The sequence below is a fragment of the Neoarius graeffei genome, chromosome 9 (genome assembly GCF_027579695.1).
Source record: "Neoarius graeffei isolate fNeoGra1 chromosome 9, fNeoGra1.pri, whole genome shotgun sequence".
Classification (NCBI taxonomy): Eukaryota; Metazoa; Chordata; class Actinopteri; order Siluriformes; family Ariidae; genus Neoarius; species Neoarius graeffei.
The window spans coordinates 16,666,145-16,682,858 of record NC_083577.1 but is presented as its reverse complement, the minus strand read 5'-3'; the positions used below and the strand labels follow the sequence as shown (position 1 = coordinate 16,682,858).

General features: G+C 42.2%; 1 protein-coding gene across 1 annotated transcript in view; it reads left to right on the top strand.

The window, feature by feature from the left end:
- Positions 1-16,714, top strand: part of LOC132891483 (zinc finger protein 431-like) — a 57,039-nt gene that overhangs the window by 21,923 nt on the left and 18,402 nt on the right. The window contains exons 2-3 of the mRNA XM_060929098.1: positions 8,605-8,683; positions 8,877-9,054. Coding sequence (XP_060785081.1) covers positions 8,615-8,683; positions 8,877-9,054 — 247 coding nt within the window. The 5' untranslated portion in view covers positions 8,605-8,614. The remainder of the gene's footprint in view (positions 1-8,604; positions 8,684-8,876; positions 9,055-16,714) is intronic.

Here is a 16,714-nt window from a genome sequence, read left to right as displayed (position 1 = left end):
GTGGAAACAACAGTAGTCATCAATTATTGAGCTTCAGGGAATGTGCACGCAGGCTCTCTTGGTGTATGATACAGTGGCACACAACCAACGCCTTTGGATCCAGACTGAGACAATTCATTTCTTTATTTTAACCAACGCAGTCAATCCTTTCTGCGCGCCAACCATGGCTGGGGCTCCCTCTGTAGCCAGTCCATTTAGCTTGTCAAACTGCAGGTTGAATTTGTTCATAGCCAAAACAACTTGCTCAAACAAATCCTCACATTTGGTAGTGCCATTCATGGCTTGCAAGGACAGCATTTCCTCCCACGTATCAAACTCAGCTGTAATCCCACGCACAAAAATGGCAAGTTGGGTGGTATTTGTGATGTCTGTTGTCTCGTCGCAGGCTAAAGAGGAAAAACTGAAACTCCCTTACGGTATCCTTCAGTGTTTTCTCAATGTCTTGTGCCATGTCAATGATCTGATTGGAGATGGTTCTTCAAGACAAACTGACACTTTGGAAAAGTTTCACTTTGTCTGGTGCGAGCAGTTCCGCGGCAGCGACAAGGCACTCCTTCATAAACTCCCCTTCTGAATGTGGTTTCAGTTTCTTGGCAATTAGCTCACTTACCACAAAACTACCCTGTGTAATGTTTTCTTGGTTACCTTGAGGTCTTGTGGAGGTCTTGTGAACGTTGCTTGTTGGGTGCCCAAACTCTGCCGAAGAGCATTAATTTTATCCACACGCCACTTGTCCTTTCACCTTGGTGTGTTTGGTGATGTAATGATGCTCCAGATTAGCCTTTTTCATCACTGCAAGGGCGTCCCCACAAACTAAGCAAACTGGCTTGCATTTTACTTCTACAAAAAAAATAATCATTTGTCTATTTTTCCTGAAAAGTGATATTCCGCATCTACCTTTCTCTTCATACTCGCAATGGTGTGTTATGGTGCGATGACCTGGCGACTTGTCCAGGGTGTACTCTGCCTCTTGCCCATAGTCAGCTGGGATAGGCTCCAGCTTGCCTGCAACCCTGCACAGGATTTTATTGATAATGGATGGATGAATTGGCATGACTATGTAGATTTGTGGCCTAGCGTTACCTACGTAGATGTTGGAATGTACCTTCTCACTGCATGTTCTTTGTTTTAATAAAAAAAATAAAAGTATTGTTTGCTGGAAGAGAAGAATAAGGAGGATTGAGAATCCAGCAGCTGCGGTTTGTTTACACTTGATACTAATTAGAATACAGTAGAGTAGAATGCCTTGGTCATTGCACAAATGTACAACGAAATTTAGTTCATCATAGGAGAGCAAAGCCGCTGCATGCGTACGTGCGCGCCACCACTCTTGGGCACTTCAGCCCATGGCCGTCCCATGTTAACCTAACTAATTCTTATAGCATCCTAGCAACCACTGCAAAGACGCGTGCAAAAAGCCCAGAAATGCCTACTTACCCAGGCAAAAATGATACAGGATTTATCTTGTCTTGATCCCCAGATCTTTAACCCAGCCACATATTAAAAAGTTGTACGTCTCCATGATCTTCCAGATTTTCATCTGTTTGTCTCTGCAGAACAATGTCTACAGCACCACGTAGTTTGAGATGTCGGGGAAACTCAATAGATGGATAATTTTCCAACTCCTAGGAAAAATCCTTCTTTACTAGCATGTAAGGATCTATCCCATCACAAAGAGCAACCTTCTGAAGGTATCTTGACTGTGCATTGGCCTCTAAACTGCAAAAATAGTCCAAGACGGTTTCACGAGCTCTTTATATAACGGCAGCCAAATTGGTTTGCCTGACCATCACTCCATTCACCAGAAGTAAACTCTCACAAGTCACATGACTGAATACAACCTATATTCTATTCCAGGTTAATCACTCGCAAAGAATGACTGAAAAACCTTTAACTCCGTGGATCGTCAGTGAAGAAAATGGCAAAGTCATGGCTGCACTCAGTGACTGTATGGCAGGCCTTGGAGAGAGCTCACATAGCATCATTGTTGTGGGCTCTTGAATCTGGAGTGAGACAAAGGGATTCACTGACCGTGTTAGATAAAAAGGCGTACTGGGTTCTTCTTACTGCTGTGAGAAAAGTCTTTTACTCCTGGACCAGAGATTTCCTTTCTAAAGAAATGCCCAAGTAAAGTTCCTAAGCCGTAATCAGAAGGTCAAGACACAGTTCTGGGGGGATGGTAATACCTTTTTATCTTTTTCTCTAATTTGAGCAATTGGAACAACCAAAAACAGTGCAAAAATGAATCATGTTTAAGACAGATTTAGCCTTGCTTACAGGAAAGATGTTGTCTGGTTGTCCCCCAGGAGAAATTATCACGTGATGTGACGTCACGCGCAAGGGGTCTATTGGACAATGCTGTGAAGAAGTTGGTCAAAGACATAGCCATGTTGACTGACAGTGAATTGAAGCTGGCAGAAGAACTCCTCAGCTACTCAACCCCCTGAAAGTAATGACTACTGTCATGAGCAGTGAAACAAATCCCACCTCATCAATAATTATCTCTCTAAAGACAATGATTCTGAAATCCATGGCACCAGGTCCTGAGGACAGTACAATTAGGGAGGTCAAGACACCAATCACTCCAGACTTGGAGAGGAGATGCACAGACCTTGATCTAGTCTACTTTCAGTGAGCTACAACCCTTGTTCCAGGGTTTAAAGCTCATAGGCAACGGTTTTAATTTTATGCACATTTGAAACTTTTTATATGTTAAACCCTCTGTAATTTTCTTCTGATCCCAAGGAGTATTGTTGTTAAGTAATAATTAAAACAAGTTAGCGCGGATCGTGGTGAATTTCTGTCTGCTATTTTCATGACCACTTGGCGCATGACGTCATTTAAGCCAAACAAACCGCTTGAGTTGAGTCCACTTTCGTTTACTTGCATTGCTGTTCGGCTTGAGTGCAGACGTGCATTCGGGAATTTCTAAAGAAAAAACATGCTTTATTGTTGTGCAGTGAACTGTAACAATGGGACCGGATCAGGAAGAAGTTTTGGCTTTTTCTGGAAGAGGAGAAGAGGCGGAGTGAGAGGATTGGCTTTTTCTGAAAAAGGAGAGGAGGCGGAGCGAGTGGGTTGGCTTTTTCCAGAAGAGGAGATGAGGCAGAGTGTGTGGATTGTGCATGTGAAGCCAGAGGGTTGTTTTTTTCCGGAAGAGGCGGAGAGAGTTGGATTGTGCGCGTGAAACAAAATCAAGCAGTCAAAGAAGAAACGGAGCAGCAATGCTCAAGCAAAAAGGAGAAGATTGGAGGTAAACATTTTTACTTTTGCTTGTAATTAACAAGTCAAGCATCCTGAGGGATCCTGTAAAATCATTGTGGAAATGAGAGAAAGGGATATTTCCTCGCTTAGAGTAGGCTATAAATAGTATAATGCCATGGATGGTAGGTTAATGTGGCTTACTGGCACACTGTCAAGTAATTGTTACCTATATCACTTGTCCCCTACATACATACCTATGGTGAATAAACAACCACCCACCAAGAGGTATGTAAGGAGCTGGTCTGAGGAGACCAGTATGGCACTGAGGGACTGCTTTGACACCACGGACTGGGATGTGTTGTGTGAACCTCACGGGGATGACATTGATAACCTGACAACCTGCATCATGGATTACATTAATTTCTGTGTTGAAAACACTGTGCCAGTCAGGAAGGTATGGTGTTTTCCCAACAATAAACCCTGGGTGACCTCTGAACTAAAAGCCCTATTAAATGAGAAGAGGGTTTTTAAATCTGGCAACAAGGAGGAGATGAGGAGAGTGCAGAGGGAGCTGAAGAGGGGGATAAGGAAAGGCAAGGACAGCTACAGGAGGAAGCTGGAGGAGCGCCTCAAGGGAAGCAACACCGGAGAGGTATGGAGAGGCCTCAAAACCATCTCTGGCCACACAAAGGACAGTGGGAGGGGCCCTGTATCTGGGGGCCAGGACTGGGCAAATGAGTTGAATCTCTTTTTCAACTGATTTGACTGTGCCACCCCCCCCCCCCCCCCCCACCATAGGCTTGACCTGTCTGTGATATCACTCCACCCCCCCATAATACCTCTGACACCAACAGTTCCTTCCTCACACCACATCACTCCCCTCTGTTCCCTGCCAGACCAATCCACACACTCCACCCCCGACCTCACTCTACAGGAGTCACACCTTGGCTACGCCCCTCGCCTCTCCATAACAGCTGATCAAGTGTTGAAGGAGCTGAGGAGGATCAAGACGAGGAAAGCTGCTGGCCCTGATGGTATCAACTCCAGACTGCTTAAGGACTGTGCAGATCAGCTGTGTGGGATTCTTCTGTACATTTTCAACCTGAGCCTCAGTCTGGAGAAAGTTCCACTTCTGTGGAAAACATCATGTGTGGTTCCAGTTTCCAAGAGTGCGCACCCCAGGGAGCTCAACCACTTTCGGCCAGTAGCTTTAACGTCTCACCTAATGAAGATCATGGAGAAGATTGCTCTCTCTCACCTCCGACACCCAGTGAACAGCGAGATGGAGCCCCTGCGGTTTGCATATCGACCGGGCATTGGTGTGGATGACACTGTTATTTACCTGCTACACCAGTCACTTTTGCACCTGGAGGGCACTGGGAGCACTGTGAGAATCATGTTCTTTGACTTCTCCAGTGCTTTCAACACAATCCAGCCATCAATGCTTAGGGGGAAGCTGGAGGGAGCTGGTGTCGACTGCCACCTGGCTGCATGGATCATCGACTACCTCATTAACAGGCCGCAGTATGTGAGGCTCCGCTACTGTGTATCTGATGTGGTAGTCTGCAGCACAGGGGCTCCACAGGGTACAGTGCTCTCTCCTTTCCTCTTTACACTTTACACATCTGACTTCAGCTACAACACGGACAGCTGCCACCTCCAGAAGTTCTATGATGATACAGCCATCGTTGGACGTGTGTCAGAGGGGGACGATCTGGAGAACAGAGAGGTCATCACCAACTTTGTTGCCTCGTGTGAACTGAACCACCTGCGCATCAATGCCAGCAAGACAAAGGAGGTGGTGATCGATTTCAGAAGGACGGTTCCTCAAATTGCACCAGTGAACATCCAGGGTTTGGACATTGAGATCGTGGAGGAGTACAAATACCTGGGTGTTCACCTCACCAAGAAACTGGACTGGACTAACAACACAGATGTCCTGTACAAGAAGGGCCAAAGTCGTCTCCACCTGTTAAGAAAACTGAGGTCTTTTGGTGTGTGCAGGACACTGCTTAGGGCTTTTTATGACACTGTGGTAGCATCAGCGATTTTCTACACTGTGGTTTGCTGGGGCTGTGGAAGTTCAGAGAGGGACAGGAAGAAACTTAATAAACTGGTCAGAAGGGCTGTCTGAGTCTTGGACTGTCCTCTGGACTCCATTGAGGTGGTGGGTGAGAGGAGGATGTTAGCCAAGCTGACATCAATCATGGATAACCCCTCTCACCCCCTACATGAGGCTGTGGGGGCTTTAAGCAGCTCTTTTAGTAGTAGACTGCTACACCCACGGTGTAAGGAGAGATACCGCAGGTCATTCATACCTGCTGCTGTCAGACTGTATAATACCCACAACTTGTAGCACCAATAACCTGTTTGTCGTTATATTTGCACTACTTCGCCACAACTACCTCTGCCATCTCTCATCGATGCAATTATGTGCAATAATATAGGCCTTAAACTATGTGTGTGTGTGTGTGTGTATATATATATATATATATATACACACACACAAACAGTGGGGCAAAAAAGTATTTAGTCAGTCACCAATTGTGCAAGTTCTCCCACTTAAAAAGATGAGAGGCCTGTAATTTTCATCATAGGTATACCTCAACTATGAGAGACAGAATGGGGGGAAAGAATCCAGGAAATCACATTGTAGGATTTTTAATGAATTAATTGGTACATTCTTCTGTAAAATAAGTATTTGGTCACCTACTGTACAAACAAGCAAGATTTCTGGCTCTCACAGACCTGTAACTTCTTTAAGAGGCTCCTCTGTCTTCCACTCGTTACCTGTATTAATGGCACCTGTTTGAACTCGTTATCAGTATAAAAGACACCTGTCCCCAACCTCAAACAGTCACACTCCAAACTCCACTATGGCCAAGACCAAAGAGCTGTCAAAGGACACCAGAAACAAAATTGTAGATCTGCACCAGGCTGGGAAGACTGAATCTGCAATAGGTAAGCAGCTTGGTGTGAAGAAATCAACTGTGGGAGCAATTATTAGAAAATGGAAGACATACAAGACCACTGATAATCTCCCTCGATCTGGGGCTCCACGCAAGATCTCACCCCGTGGGGTCAAAATGATCACAAGAACGGTGAGCAAAAATCCCAAAACCACACGGGGGGACCTAGTGAATGACCTGCAGAGAGCTGGGACCAAAGTAACAAAGGCTACCATCAGTAACACACTACGCCGCCAGGGACTCAAATCCTGCAGTGCCAGACGTGTCCCCCTGCTTAAGCCAGTACATGTCCAGGCCCGTCTGAAGTTTGCTAGAGAGCATTTGGATGATCCAGAAGAGGATTGGGAGAATATCATATGTTCAGATGAAACCAAAATAAAACTTTTTGGTAAAAACTCAACTTGTCGTGTTTGGAGGAGAAAGAATGCTGAGTTGCATCCAAAGAACACCATACCTACTGTGAAGCATGGGGGTGGAAACATCAAGCTTTTGGGCTGTTTTTCTGCAAAGGGACCAGGACGACTGATCTGTGTAACGGAAAGAATGAATGGGGCCATGTATCGTGAGATTTTGAGTGAAAACCTCCTTCCATCAGCAAGGGCACTGAAGATGAAACGTGGCTGGGTCTTTCAGCATGACGATGATCCCAAACACACCGCCCAGACAACAAAGGAGTGGCTTCGTAAGAAGCATTTCAAGGTCCTGGAGTGGCCTAGCCAGTCTCCAGATCTCAACCCCATAGAAAATCTTTGGAGGGAGTTGAAAGTCCGTGTTGCCCAGCGACAGCCCCAAAACATCACTGCTCTAGAGGAGATCTGCATGGAGGAATGGGCCAAAATACCAACAACAGTGTGTGAAAACCTTGCGAAGACTTACAGAAAACGTTTGACCTCTGTCATTGCCAACAAAGGGTATATAACAAAGTATTGAGATGAACTTCTGTTTTTGACCAAATACTTATTTTCCACCATAATTTGCAAATAAATTCTTTAAAAATCAGACAGTGTGATTTCTTGGATTCATTCCCCCCCATTCTGTCTCTCATAGTTGAAGTGTACCTATGATGAAAATTACAGGCCTCTCTCATCTTTTGAAGTGGGAGAACTTGCACAATTGGTGACTGACTAAATACTTTTTTGCCCCACTGTGTGTGTGTGTGTGTGTGTGTGTGTGTGTGTGTGTGTGTATATATATATATATATATATATATATAAAATACAACCCCGATTCCAAAAAAGTTGGGGGCAAATTGTAAATAAAAACGGAATGCAATGATGTGGAAGTTTCAAAATTCCATATTTTATTCAGAATAGAACATAGATGACATATCAAATGTTTAAACTGAGAAAATGCATCATTTAAAGAGAAAAATTAGGTGATTTTAAATTTCATGACAACACCACATCTCAAAGTTGGGACAAGGCCATGTTTAGCACTGTGAGACATCCCCTTTTCTCTTTACAACAGTCTGTAAACGTCTGGGGACTGAGGAGACAAGTTGCTCAAGTTTAGAGATAGGAATGTTAACCCATTCTTGTCGAATGTAGGATTCTAGTTGCTCAACTGGCTTAGGTCTTTTTTTGTCGTATCTTCCATTTTACGATGCACCAAATGTTTTCTATGGGTGAAAGATCTGGACTGCAGGCTGGCCAGTTCAGTACCCGGACCCTTCTTCTACGCAGCCATGATGCTGTAATTGATGCAGTATGTGGTTTGGCATTGTCATGTTGGAAAATGCAAGGTCTTCCCTGAAAGAGACGTCGTCTGGATGGAAGCATATGTTGCTCTAGAACCTGGATATACCTTTCAGCATTGATGGTGTCTTTCTCCAGTAAATAAATGATAGTGTAATATTTGTCTTGTTTAGTTGGGTTCTCTTTTTGGACTTCTGTGAATTTGACAATTTCAGTCATGTTTATGCAGAAATATCAAAAATACTAAAAGGTTCATAATTTTTAAAGCACCACTGTGCATTAATATAGAAACTGGAGCTATCTTTTTACAGAAAAGAGAAGCAACTGGATATCTGCAATTTGCAGAAACAACTGGAATCCAGGTACTGAAATGTGGATTTACAGTTGCCATTGTGTCAAATTTGTAATAAAATAAAAATTTGTACAAACCTGTCCACATCCCATCAGAATATCTGTTGGTGTGTCTTTATTTATTTTATTTATTTTAATTCTCCAATGAATCTCAAGTATGACCATGTGTAAAAGCTTTTGTATGCCTTCAGGCTTTGCTTTGTGCATTTTCCTGGCATTGAAATCAAGTATGTATAAAGTCAGAAATCCCGGTTCCTGTCCACATATCAATGTCATGAACCACTGGTTCTTTGATAAGTTGTAAGGGTCACTGTTAAGTCCACCAACCTTTTAATTTGAGGTTTTTTAATTATTTGATTTAATAATAATAATAATTCTTTGTTTAGACTGGTTACAATGAGTTCAGCAGGAGACAGACAGCACTGCTCTAGGAAGGCTCAAGCACCTGATCCTGATCCCTCACAGGTAAATCTTAATGATGGTTTGAGTTAAACAGACAAATTGTTAAAATTTGAACAGGATTTGTATTTTACTGATTTGCTTCATTGCTCGTCTACAAGCTGTCCTGCTAATCACACACAACCTCCTAATGCATAATGTAGGGCTAAAAGGGAAATCTAAAGTATTTTCTGAATAAGTGGTATTGGTTGATCTTCAGGTATGTGAAGGCATGAAAACTGAGACCTCAGATGGAGAGATATCCGAAGTGTCCGATGTCTGTGTGAAGAAAGAGGAGGTGCTGGAATTGAACATCTACAACCATACAGATGACCTCAACAACCCACCTGAAGTTCTCTCCATTAAAGAGGAAGATCCTGACAATAAAGACTATCTCTGTAAGACATCAGGCCACTCTGGAGCTCAGTAACACACTCACTGGTTATTGTACCACACACTACCTAATCCTGGTTCTCAACTGATTTTGCATCAGGACCCATATTTTATGTTGGACATCAATGTTAGTTTTTGATCATATGGAGGTAAACAAAGAAATGCATATTAATTTTGCATTATGTTATTAATACTAATAATCCCTTGTATAAGCCTCAAAGTTGGATAATGATTATTTACAGGAAATCAGATAACAGGAAATCAACGTATAGTACATGTGAGGTACAAGTATTTACAATGGAAAATATCGCTTTATTAAATTCAATGCACATTTAATCAAATGTGCAAAATAAATTATTCACATTTAATGAGATACATTAATATAAAAATGGGCCACACTTTAAATGCGCACGCACACAATCTGGAATAAGTACAATTGAGCCATCTATTTATTTATTAATAAATTAAACAAACACGGACTCAAATATTGAATTACAAATTGTACAAAGGATTTGATTTCATCCTGATAAGTGTCTCAAAATGAGGATGGCATGATCAGATACATTTGTTGATTCATCTCGTTTTAGTGCATAAGCCACTTGCCTTAATGCATGCTACCATCTGCTGCTTTACGTGCTCAGATATATCTTGTACTCTCCTCCAAATGATGTCGTTGGAGATCAGGATTTTTTTCAAATCATTTGCAGCACATTTGTGCTGAGGATCTGTGGTCAGGTCAACAGCAGCTTGTAAAACAAGGTCCTCTGTAACTGTGGGTCTTTTTGCATTTTGAAATATTACGAAAGAGTTTGTATGATGCACACAGTGCACATGACAAAAGCCAACAGCCTTGTTTTGAGTGTTCTAAATACTTGATGAGTTTCAATGGTTTCATGCTTTTCACAGCCTATAACTCTCTGCACCCTGTGGACAGCACAAACCATGCTTGTCTTTTTTTTTTTGTTTACCTTGCATAGTTTTTTCTAGCCTTTTATAGGAAGAGGGAATTTCACTCCTTTAACTTTGTTCTTGTTTGTACCAATTATTTACAGATGAATTAGTGCCAAAATTAACAATTTTTTACAAATTATCATCATCAGTGTTTTCCCCCAGAGCGCTTTTGCGTGTCAGGGCAGACACGCTTTAAATTTGCTGACGCTATTTTTTTTTTTGCTCCGACACTTGCTAAAAAATCATGTATCAAATTTCTACCTTGCAATGTTTGGGGTATATTTTGAAGGAAAATTAGTGTTGTGGGCCAGTTTGCTGCCATGAGGCAGACCGGAAATACCCCTGGAAAATCCCCAATCACAACAAACGCCCTCAATCACTTGGCTGCTGCACTGGTACCATGATGTTTCAGTGCAAAGGTGAGTACCTTTGCACTGACATCACGTTTACTTTACCAACCATCACTACCCTATGCCTGGGGTACAAGTGAACTTTGTTTACATACTGTTCACATACTGAAGTCAAGCGAAGATGTCTGGTGTCTGTTGCCCGAAGAAAACTACAGCTAAAAAAGGTTCTACTACCAGATTACTTGAATAATCTTAGTCAAAAAGAAGCAAAGGATAGATATAATGCGGAACTTAGTTTATTAGCAGTTATGATCCGTACAAAATTCCTTGAAACGACTGGAGTGATGGTACAGATTTGTGGCCTAGCGTTAGCTACATGTTGGAATATACCTTATTTTTCCTGAAGAGTCCTGACATGGAAGAACAGTTTATAAAAAACAAAAAAAACACAAAAGCAAGAAAACCTTCTTTGTGTAAAGACTTTCCCCCCCAACATGAGCTTTTGGAAACAGAAGTTGCAAAAGCCAAAGCATTTACCCTCAAAGGACTACTACCTGAACTGTTGGCTAGATGGTATTCCCAGCCCTCCATGTCTCAACAACCCCAAGGACATCTAGTTGTAGAGTTATTTGCACTCTATCATTTCTACAGTGATTCTTATTATTGCTAAAACAATATCTGAAGTGTTATTTTTTTGTAAAATAAAATATTTTGCTCGAGACTTTCAAACAATATTGAAGATTTTATTTTAATTTTAATAGTGGATGGTGCAATAATTACAAACGCTAACAGAATCAGCACAACTGTTATACAAGTATTATAGCACTTGTAGCTATAGTCATGTAACTATACTCACCCTTGTAATAATAATTTCAATAAACGGGTAATGTTCCGTTCTCTCCATTTATTCTGTATTCAAAAGGCACAACTGAGTCACCATAGGTTGATGTGTGTAACGGACAATAATAATTTTATTGAGGGTATTAAGTAGGCCTAAGTATAAAGGGCATTTGGACAGTAAATGCAATCTGCGGGGGGGTTCTTCTAACTGCAACAGAACTCATTTAAACTTTTGGTTGGTGGTGTTCTGGCAGTGGTTCAGTTAATAAAACAGGATTATTACATCATACATTGTTGTCAGATGATGACTTTATTTATTGCTCATGTGAACCCAACACTAGTTGATAGGAGGTCAACTGGGATGTAGCCTGTGTCTCAGATTATTTAGTCACCAACTTGGATGAAATGGCAATTGATTTTCTCATCTCATCTCATTATCTCTAGCCGCTTTATCCTTCTACAGGGTCGCAGGCAAGCTGGAGCCTATCCCAGCTGACTACGGGCGAAAGGCGGGGTACACCCTGGACAAGTCGCCAGGTCATCACAGGGCTGACACATAGACACAGACAACCATTCACACTCACATTCACACCTACGGTCAATTTAGGCTACGTTTACATTACGTCGAATCAGCGGATCATCAGATTAACGTTCTTAAAACGACTCGCGTTTACACTAAAACCGTTAGCCGTGCACACAGCAACACCAATACGCGGATACGCTCGGCTCCGCAGGCATCCTGCGCTCCAAATCACTCCGCCCTGAACAGCGAGTGCCCTCTGGAGGGTGCGCACTCCGGCCCTGCGCAGCTCACAGAGCGCGCGAGTGAAGTGAACAAGCCACGATTCGGGACTGAGCCGCTGTGTGTGAGATCCCAGCGCAGATCACTTATTACTTGCAAGTGGAAGGATGGCAAGCCTAAAGACAATCATAACTACACAATGGGCAGTATTTGCATCAGCATTTGCAGTATTTTCATACTTTTATACTCTTTAATGAAAGGTGATACAAGGCGGAAGTCTGCGCCGTTTTTCAGCAGTCGCGTCACATGACCAACGCCAGCGAATCAGGAAGGTGGATGTCACAGTGACGTTGTCCAATGAGACGCCAGCTAGAGCTCAGCACAGCGTATTCGCGTATTCTCAATGTTTACACAGCACCGGAGCTGATACGATCTGGATTGAATACGTGGACGCTGGCGGATTCCCGTTTCCCCGCTTTTTCAGGGGGGTTAATGTAAACGGACAGTGCATCCGCGAAGAAAACGAGACAGATACGGTCTAGTGTAAACGTAGCCTTAGAGTCACCAGTTAACCTAACCTGCATGTCTTTGGACTGTGGGGGAAACCGGAGCGCAATTGATTTTATTTATTTATTTTTTTAATTGGTAAAGTGTGAACTTGCAGGTTTTTGTTTATGGAGAATGTAGTATACCTCGGACTGAGAGTAACATTTTTAATTTAATTTCCTTTAAAGGGCTGTTTCACAATCATGGTTGTCCTTTTGGAATAACACCAACTAACTCCTGCATCTAGGTTCTGTGTGTGTCCCCGTGTGTCCTCACTCAAGGGCACCTCACCCTCAGGCTGCCCCATGTTAACCTAACCGCATGTCTTTGAACCGTGGGGGAAACCGGAGCACCCAGAGGAAACCCGCTCAGACACAGGGAGAACATGCAAACTCCACACAGAAAGCGCCCCCCATCGACCACTGGGCTCAAACCCAGAAACTTCTTGCTGTGAGGCGACAGTGCTAACCACTACACCACCGTGCCGCCAACAGAGACTTCACCAGAATTTTCATATTATTTTTTAATTTATGTTGTTACAATTTAGTCATGAAATAAAAAGTAATCAACAAACAGATCAGTGTTAATTTTGTCAACAACATTTTTGATGATTACAATTTCCCTTCAGTGGAACAAAGAGGCCCATACATGTTCCAGCATGATAATCACCCCTGTGGACAAAGTGAGCCCCATGAAGACATGGTGTGTTAAGGTTGGAGTGGAATAACTTGTGTGTGCTGCACAGAGCCCTGACCTTAACCCCACTGAGAAACCTTGGGATGGACTGGAACACCGAGTACACCCCAGGCCTAGTCACCGAACATCAGTGCCTGACCTCACTAATGCTGTCTTCACAGCCATGCTAAAAAAAAAATCTAGTGGAAAGCCTTCCCAGAAAAGTGGATCTTATTATAACAGCAAAGGAAGAAATAATCTGGAATGGGTAGCTTGGGTTACTGTCTGTGTTGAGGTTTGGAAGTTCTCTCCATGTTCTCATGGTTTTGCTCTGTGTCCACTGGTCCCGTCCCGTCCCCCCCCCAAAAAAAAAAAAGGAAGCTTAAATGGCTACCAGGTCTGAAGGTGTGAGTGCATGATGCCCTGCAATGAACTGGAATGAGTAAATTTGTGTTTACTCCTGAGGTGGGTGTGGCCCAAACGATATTTTTAATTATAACCCTGATTCCAAAAAAGTTGGGACAAAGTACAAATTGTAAATAAAAACGTAATGCAATAATTTACAAACCTCAAAAACTGATATTGTATTCACAATAGAACATAGACAACATATCAAATGTCGAAAGTGAGACATTTTGAAATTTCATGCCAAATATTGGCTCATTTGAAATTTCATGACAGCAACATGTCTCAAAAAAGTTGGGACAGGGGCAATAAGAGGCTGGAACAGTTAAAGGTACGAAAAAGGAACAGCTGGAGAACCAAATTGCAACTCATTAGGTCAATTGGCAATAGGTCATTAACATGACTGGGTATAAAAAGAGCATCTTGGAGTGGCAGCGGCTCTCAGAAGTAAAGACGGGAAGAGGATCACCAATCCCCCTAATTCTGCGCCGACAAATAGTGGAGCAATATCAGAAAGGAGTTTGACAGTGTAAAATTGCAAAGAGTTTGAACATATCATCATCTACAGTGCATAATATCATTAAAAGATTCAGAGAATCTGGAAGAATCTCTGTGCGTAAGGGTCAAGGCCGGAAAACCATACTGGGTACCCGTGATCTTCGGGCCCTTAGACGGCACTGCATCACATACAGGCATGCTTCTGTATTGGAAATCACAAAATGGGCTCAGGAATATTTCCAGAGAACATTATCTGTGAACACAATTCACCGTGCCATCTGCTGGCGCCAGCTAAAACTCTATAGTTCAAAGAAGAAGCCGTATCTAAACATGATCCAGAAGCACAGACGTCTTCTCTGGGCCAAGGCTTATTTAAAATGGACTGTGGCAAAGTGGAAAACTGTTTTGTGGAACTTTGGAATGATGTCATAAGGCCATTTGGAGTGAAATTACACATGGTCATTTTTAACGTACTCCTCCTAGATGGTTCATCAAATTCATGTCAAACTTGGCAGACATTGAAGTTGAATTGCTAAGGGATTTTTGATATGTTGTCATATGTTGAAATACTATAACATATGCCAAGATATTGCTGAATGTTGAACTTGATATGCAATATGATTGATTCTGATACTCTTTAGCCGTTATGGGCCTGTCTCGTATAGCGCCACCAACTGGCCAAGGAAAGAATAGGGTTTTGAATATGTGTATTTTGACACATGATGAATTTTAACATGCTCCTCCTAGACGGTTCATGAGATTCATGTGAAATTTGTTATACGTGATGCCAAGATATCGCTGATATTAAATTGCGAAGGGATTTTTGATATCTTGTAATATGTTGAAATGGCCTTATGATTTTAATATCTTGCCACATAAACAGGAAACGTGTCAGAAAGCCACAGTGCATTGACTGTATGGTCAGACACTTCTGACTTCAATAGATGTTATGATTATTATGATAACCTGATGCCCAATGGGCCGGCCTGTTATAGCGCCACCACCTGGCCAAGCAGGAAATGTTCAATTCATTGCTGGATTGATCTTAAACTTTACAAAATATTGGATATCTTGAGTCTGATGTATACAATTCTGTGTACACTCATATACACACAGTCATATGCATACACACAAGTATGCACTTACATGCACACGCAACATCTATGAGCACACTCACACACTTTCTCTCTCTGTCTCTCTGCCTCTGACAAACAGACACATGCACACACAATAATAGCGGAGCACCATACCTAAGAAAAAATGGTAAACCCATCGAGTCGATTTTTTTTGTGTGTGTGTGTGGTTTGTCCGTGTACGTGTACCACCAGTTATACACACCGCCTAGTGGCCAGTGTTAGTAATTACCAGTCATACACACTGCCTAGTGGCCAGTGCTAGCCAGTAAAGAAATAAAACAAAAGAGACTGGCTATGATCTAAGAAAATTCTACAACCCAGAAACAGATGGGAGGTCTGCATTTAGGCAGTGCCTAAATCTATATATTAGTGACCTGCCATCATTGTGGCAGATTACAGCGTGAGATAGAGATAAGGAGGAGACACATATAGTTTTGTACATATATAAATGTACATTTTCACACCACAGAAATACACACGCGCACACAGTCTTTGTCTGTCTATCTCTCATCCGTCAAGCAGTCATGGCATTTGCAACATGCACATCACCTTTGAACATTTGATGAATATATGACGTGACTGTTTTTTGGGTGGCGGAATGTCCTGGGTTGCGGAGCCACACGTGCGAGGGCCTGTCAAGGCCGCTAGCGGCTTTAATTATTATTATTATTATTATTATTATTATTATTATGCAGTGTTTGGCCTTATTTGAGGCATTTCCCATGCATGAAAACTCATGAAATTTGATACACACATCAGTCATTGTCCTCGCTACTCAGCCACAGACTTATGGCCCAGGGACTTCATAGCGCCCCTTTTTCCATTTCCCATTGAAATGAATGGGTAGAACTTTGGAATGATGTCATAAGGCCATTTGGAGTGAAATTACACATGGTCATTTTTAACGTACTCCTCCTAGACGGTTCATCAAATTCATGTCAAACTTGGCAAACATGATGCCAAGATATTGCTGAAGTTGAATTGCTAAGGGATTTTTGATATGTTGAAATATTATAATATATGCCAAGATATTGCTGAATGTTGAACTTGATATCTTGTCATATGATTCTGATGCATTGGTTTGTTTGCATGTTTGAATGCGGACCACATGCAGTCTGTATGCTACAATGTAATAATTTTACTGCCTGGTGCGGACCAAATAATGGAACGAACACACACACACACACACACACACACACACACAATAATAGTGACCTTCTATCATTGTGCATTTTGTTGCAGACAAAATGCACAATGATTTTTGATATATTGTAATATGTTGAAATATTATAACACGTGCCAAGATATTGCTGAATGTTGAATTTGATATCTGCAGGATATTGCTGAATGTTGAACTCTATCTTGTAATATGACTCTGATTCTGATACTCTTTAGCCATTATGGGCCTGTCTGATGAACATTTGATGAATATATGACGTGACTGTTTTGTTGGGTGGCGGGATGTCCTGGGTTGCGGAACCACACGTGCGAGGGCCCGTCAAGGCCGCTAGCGGCTTTAATT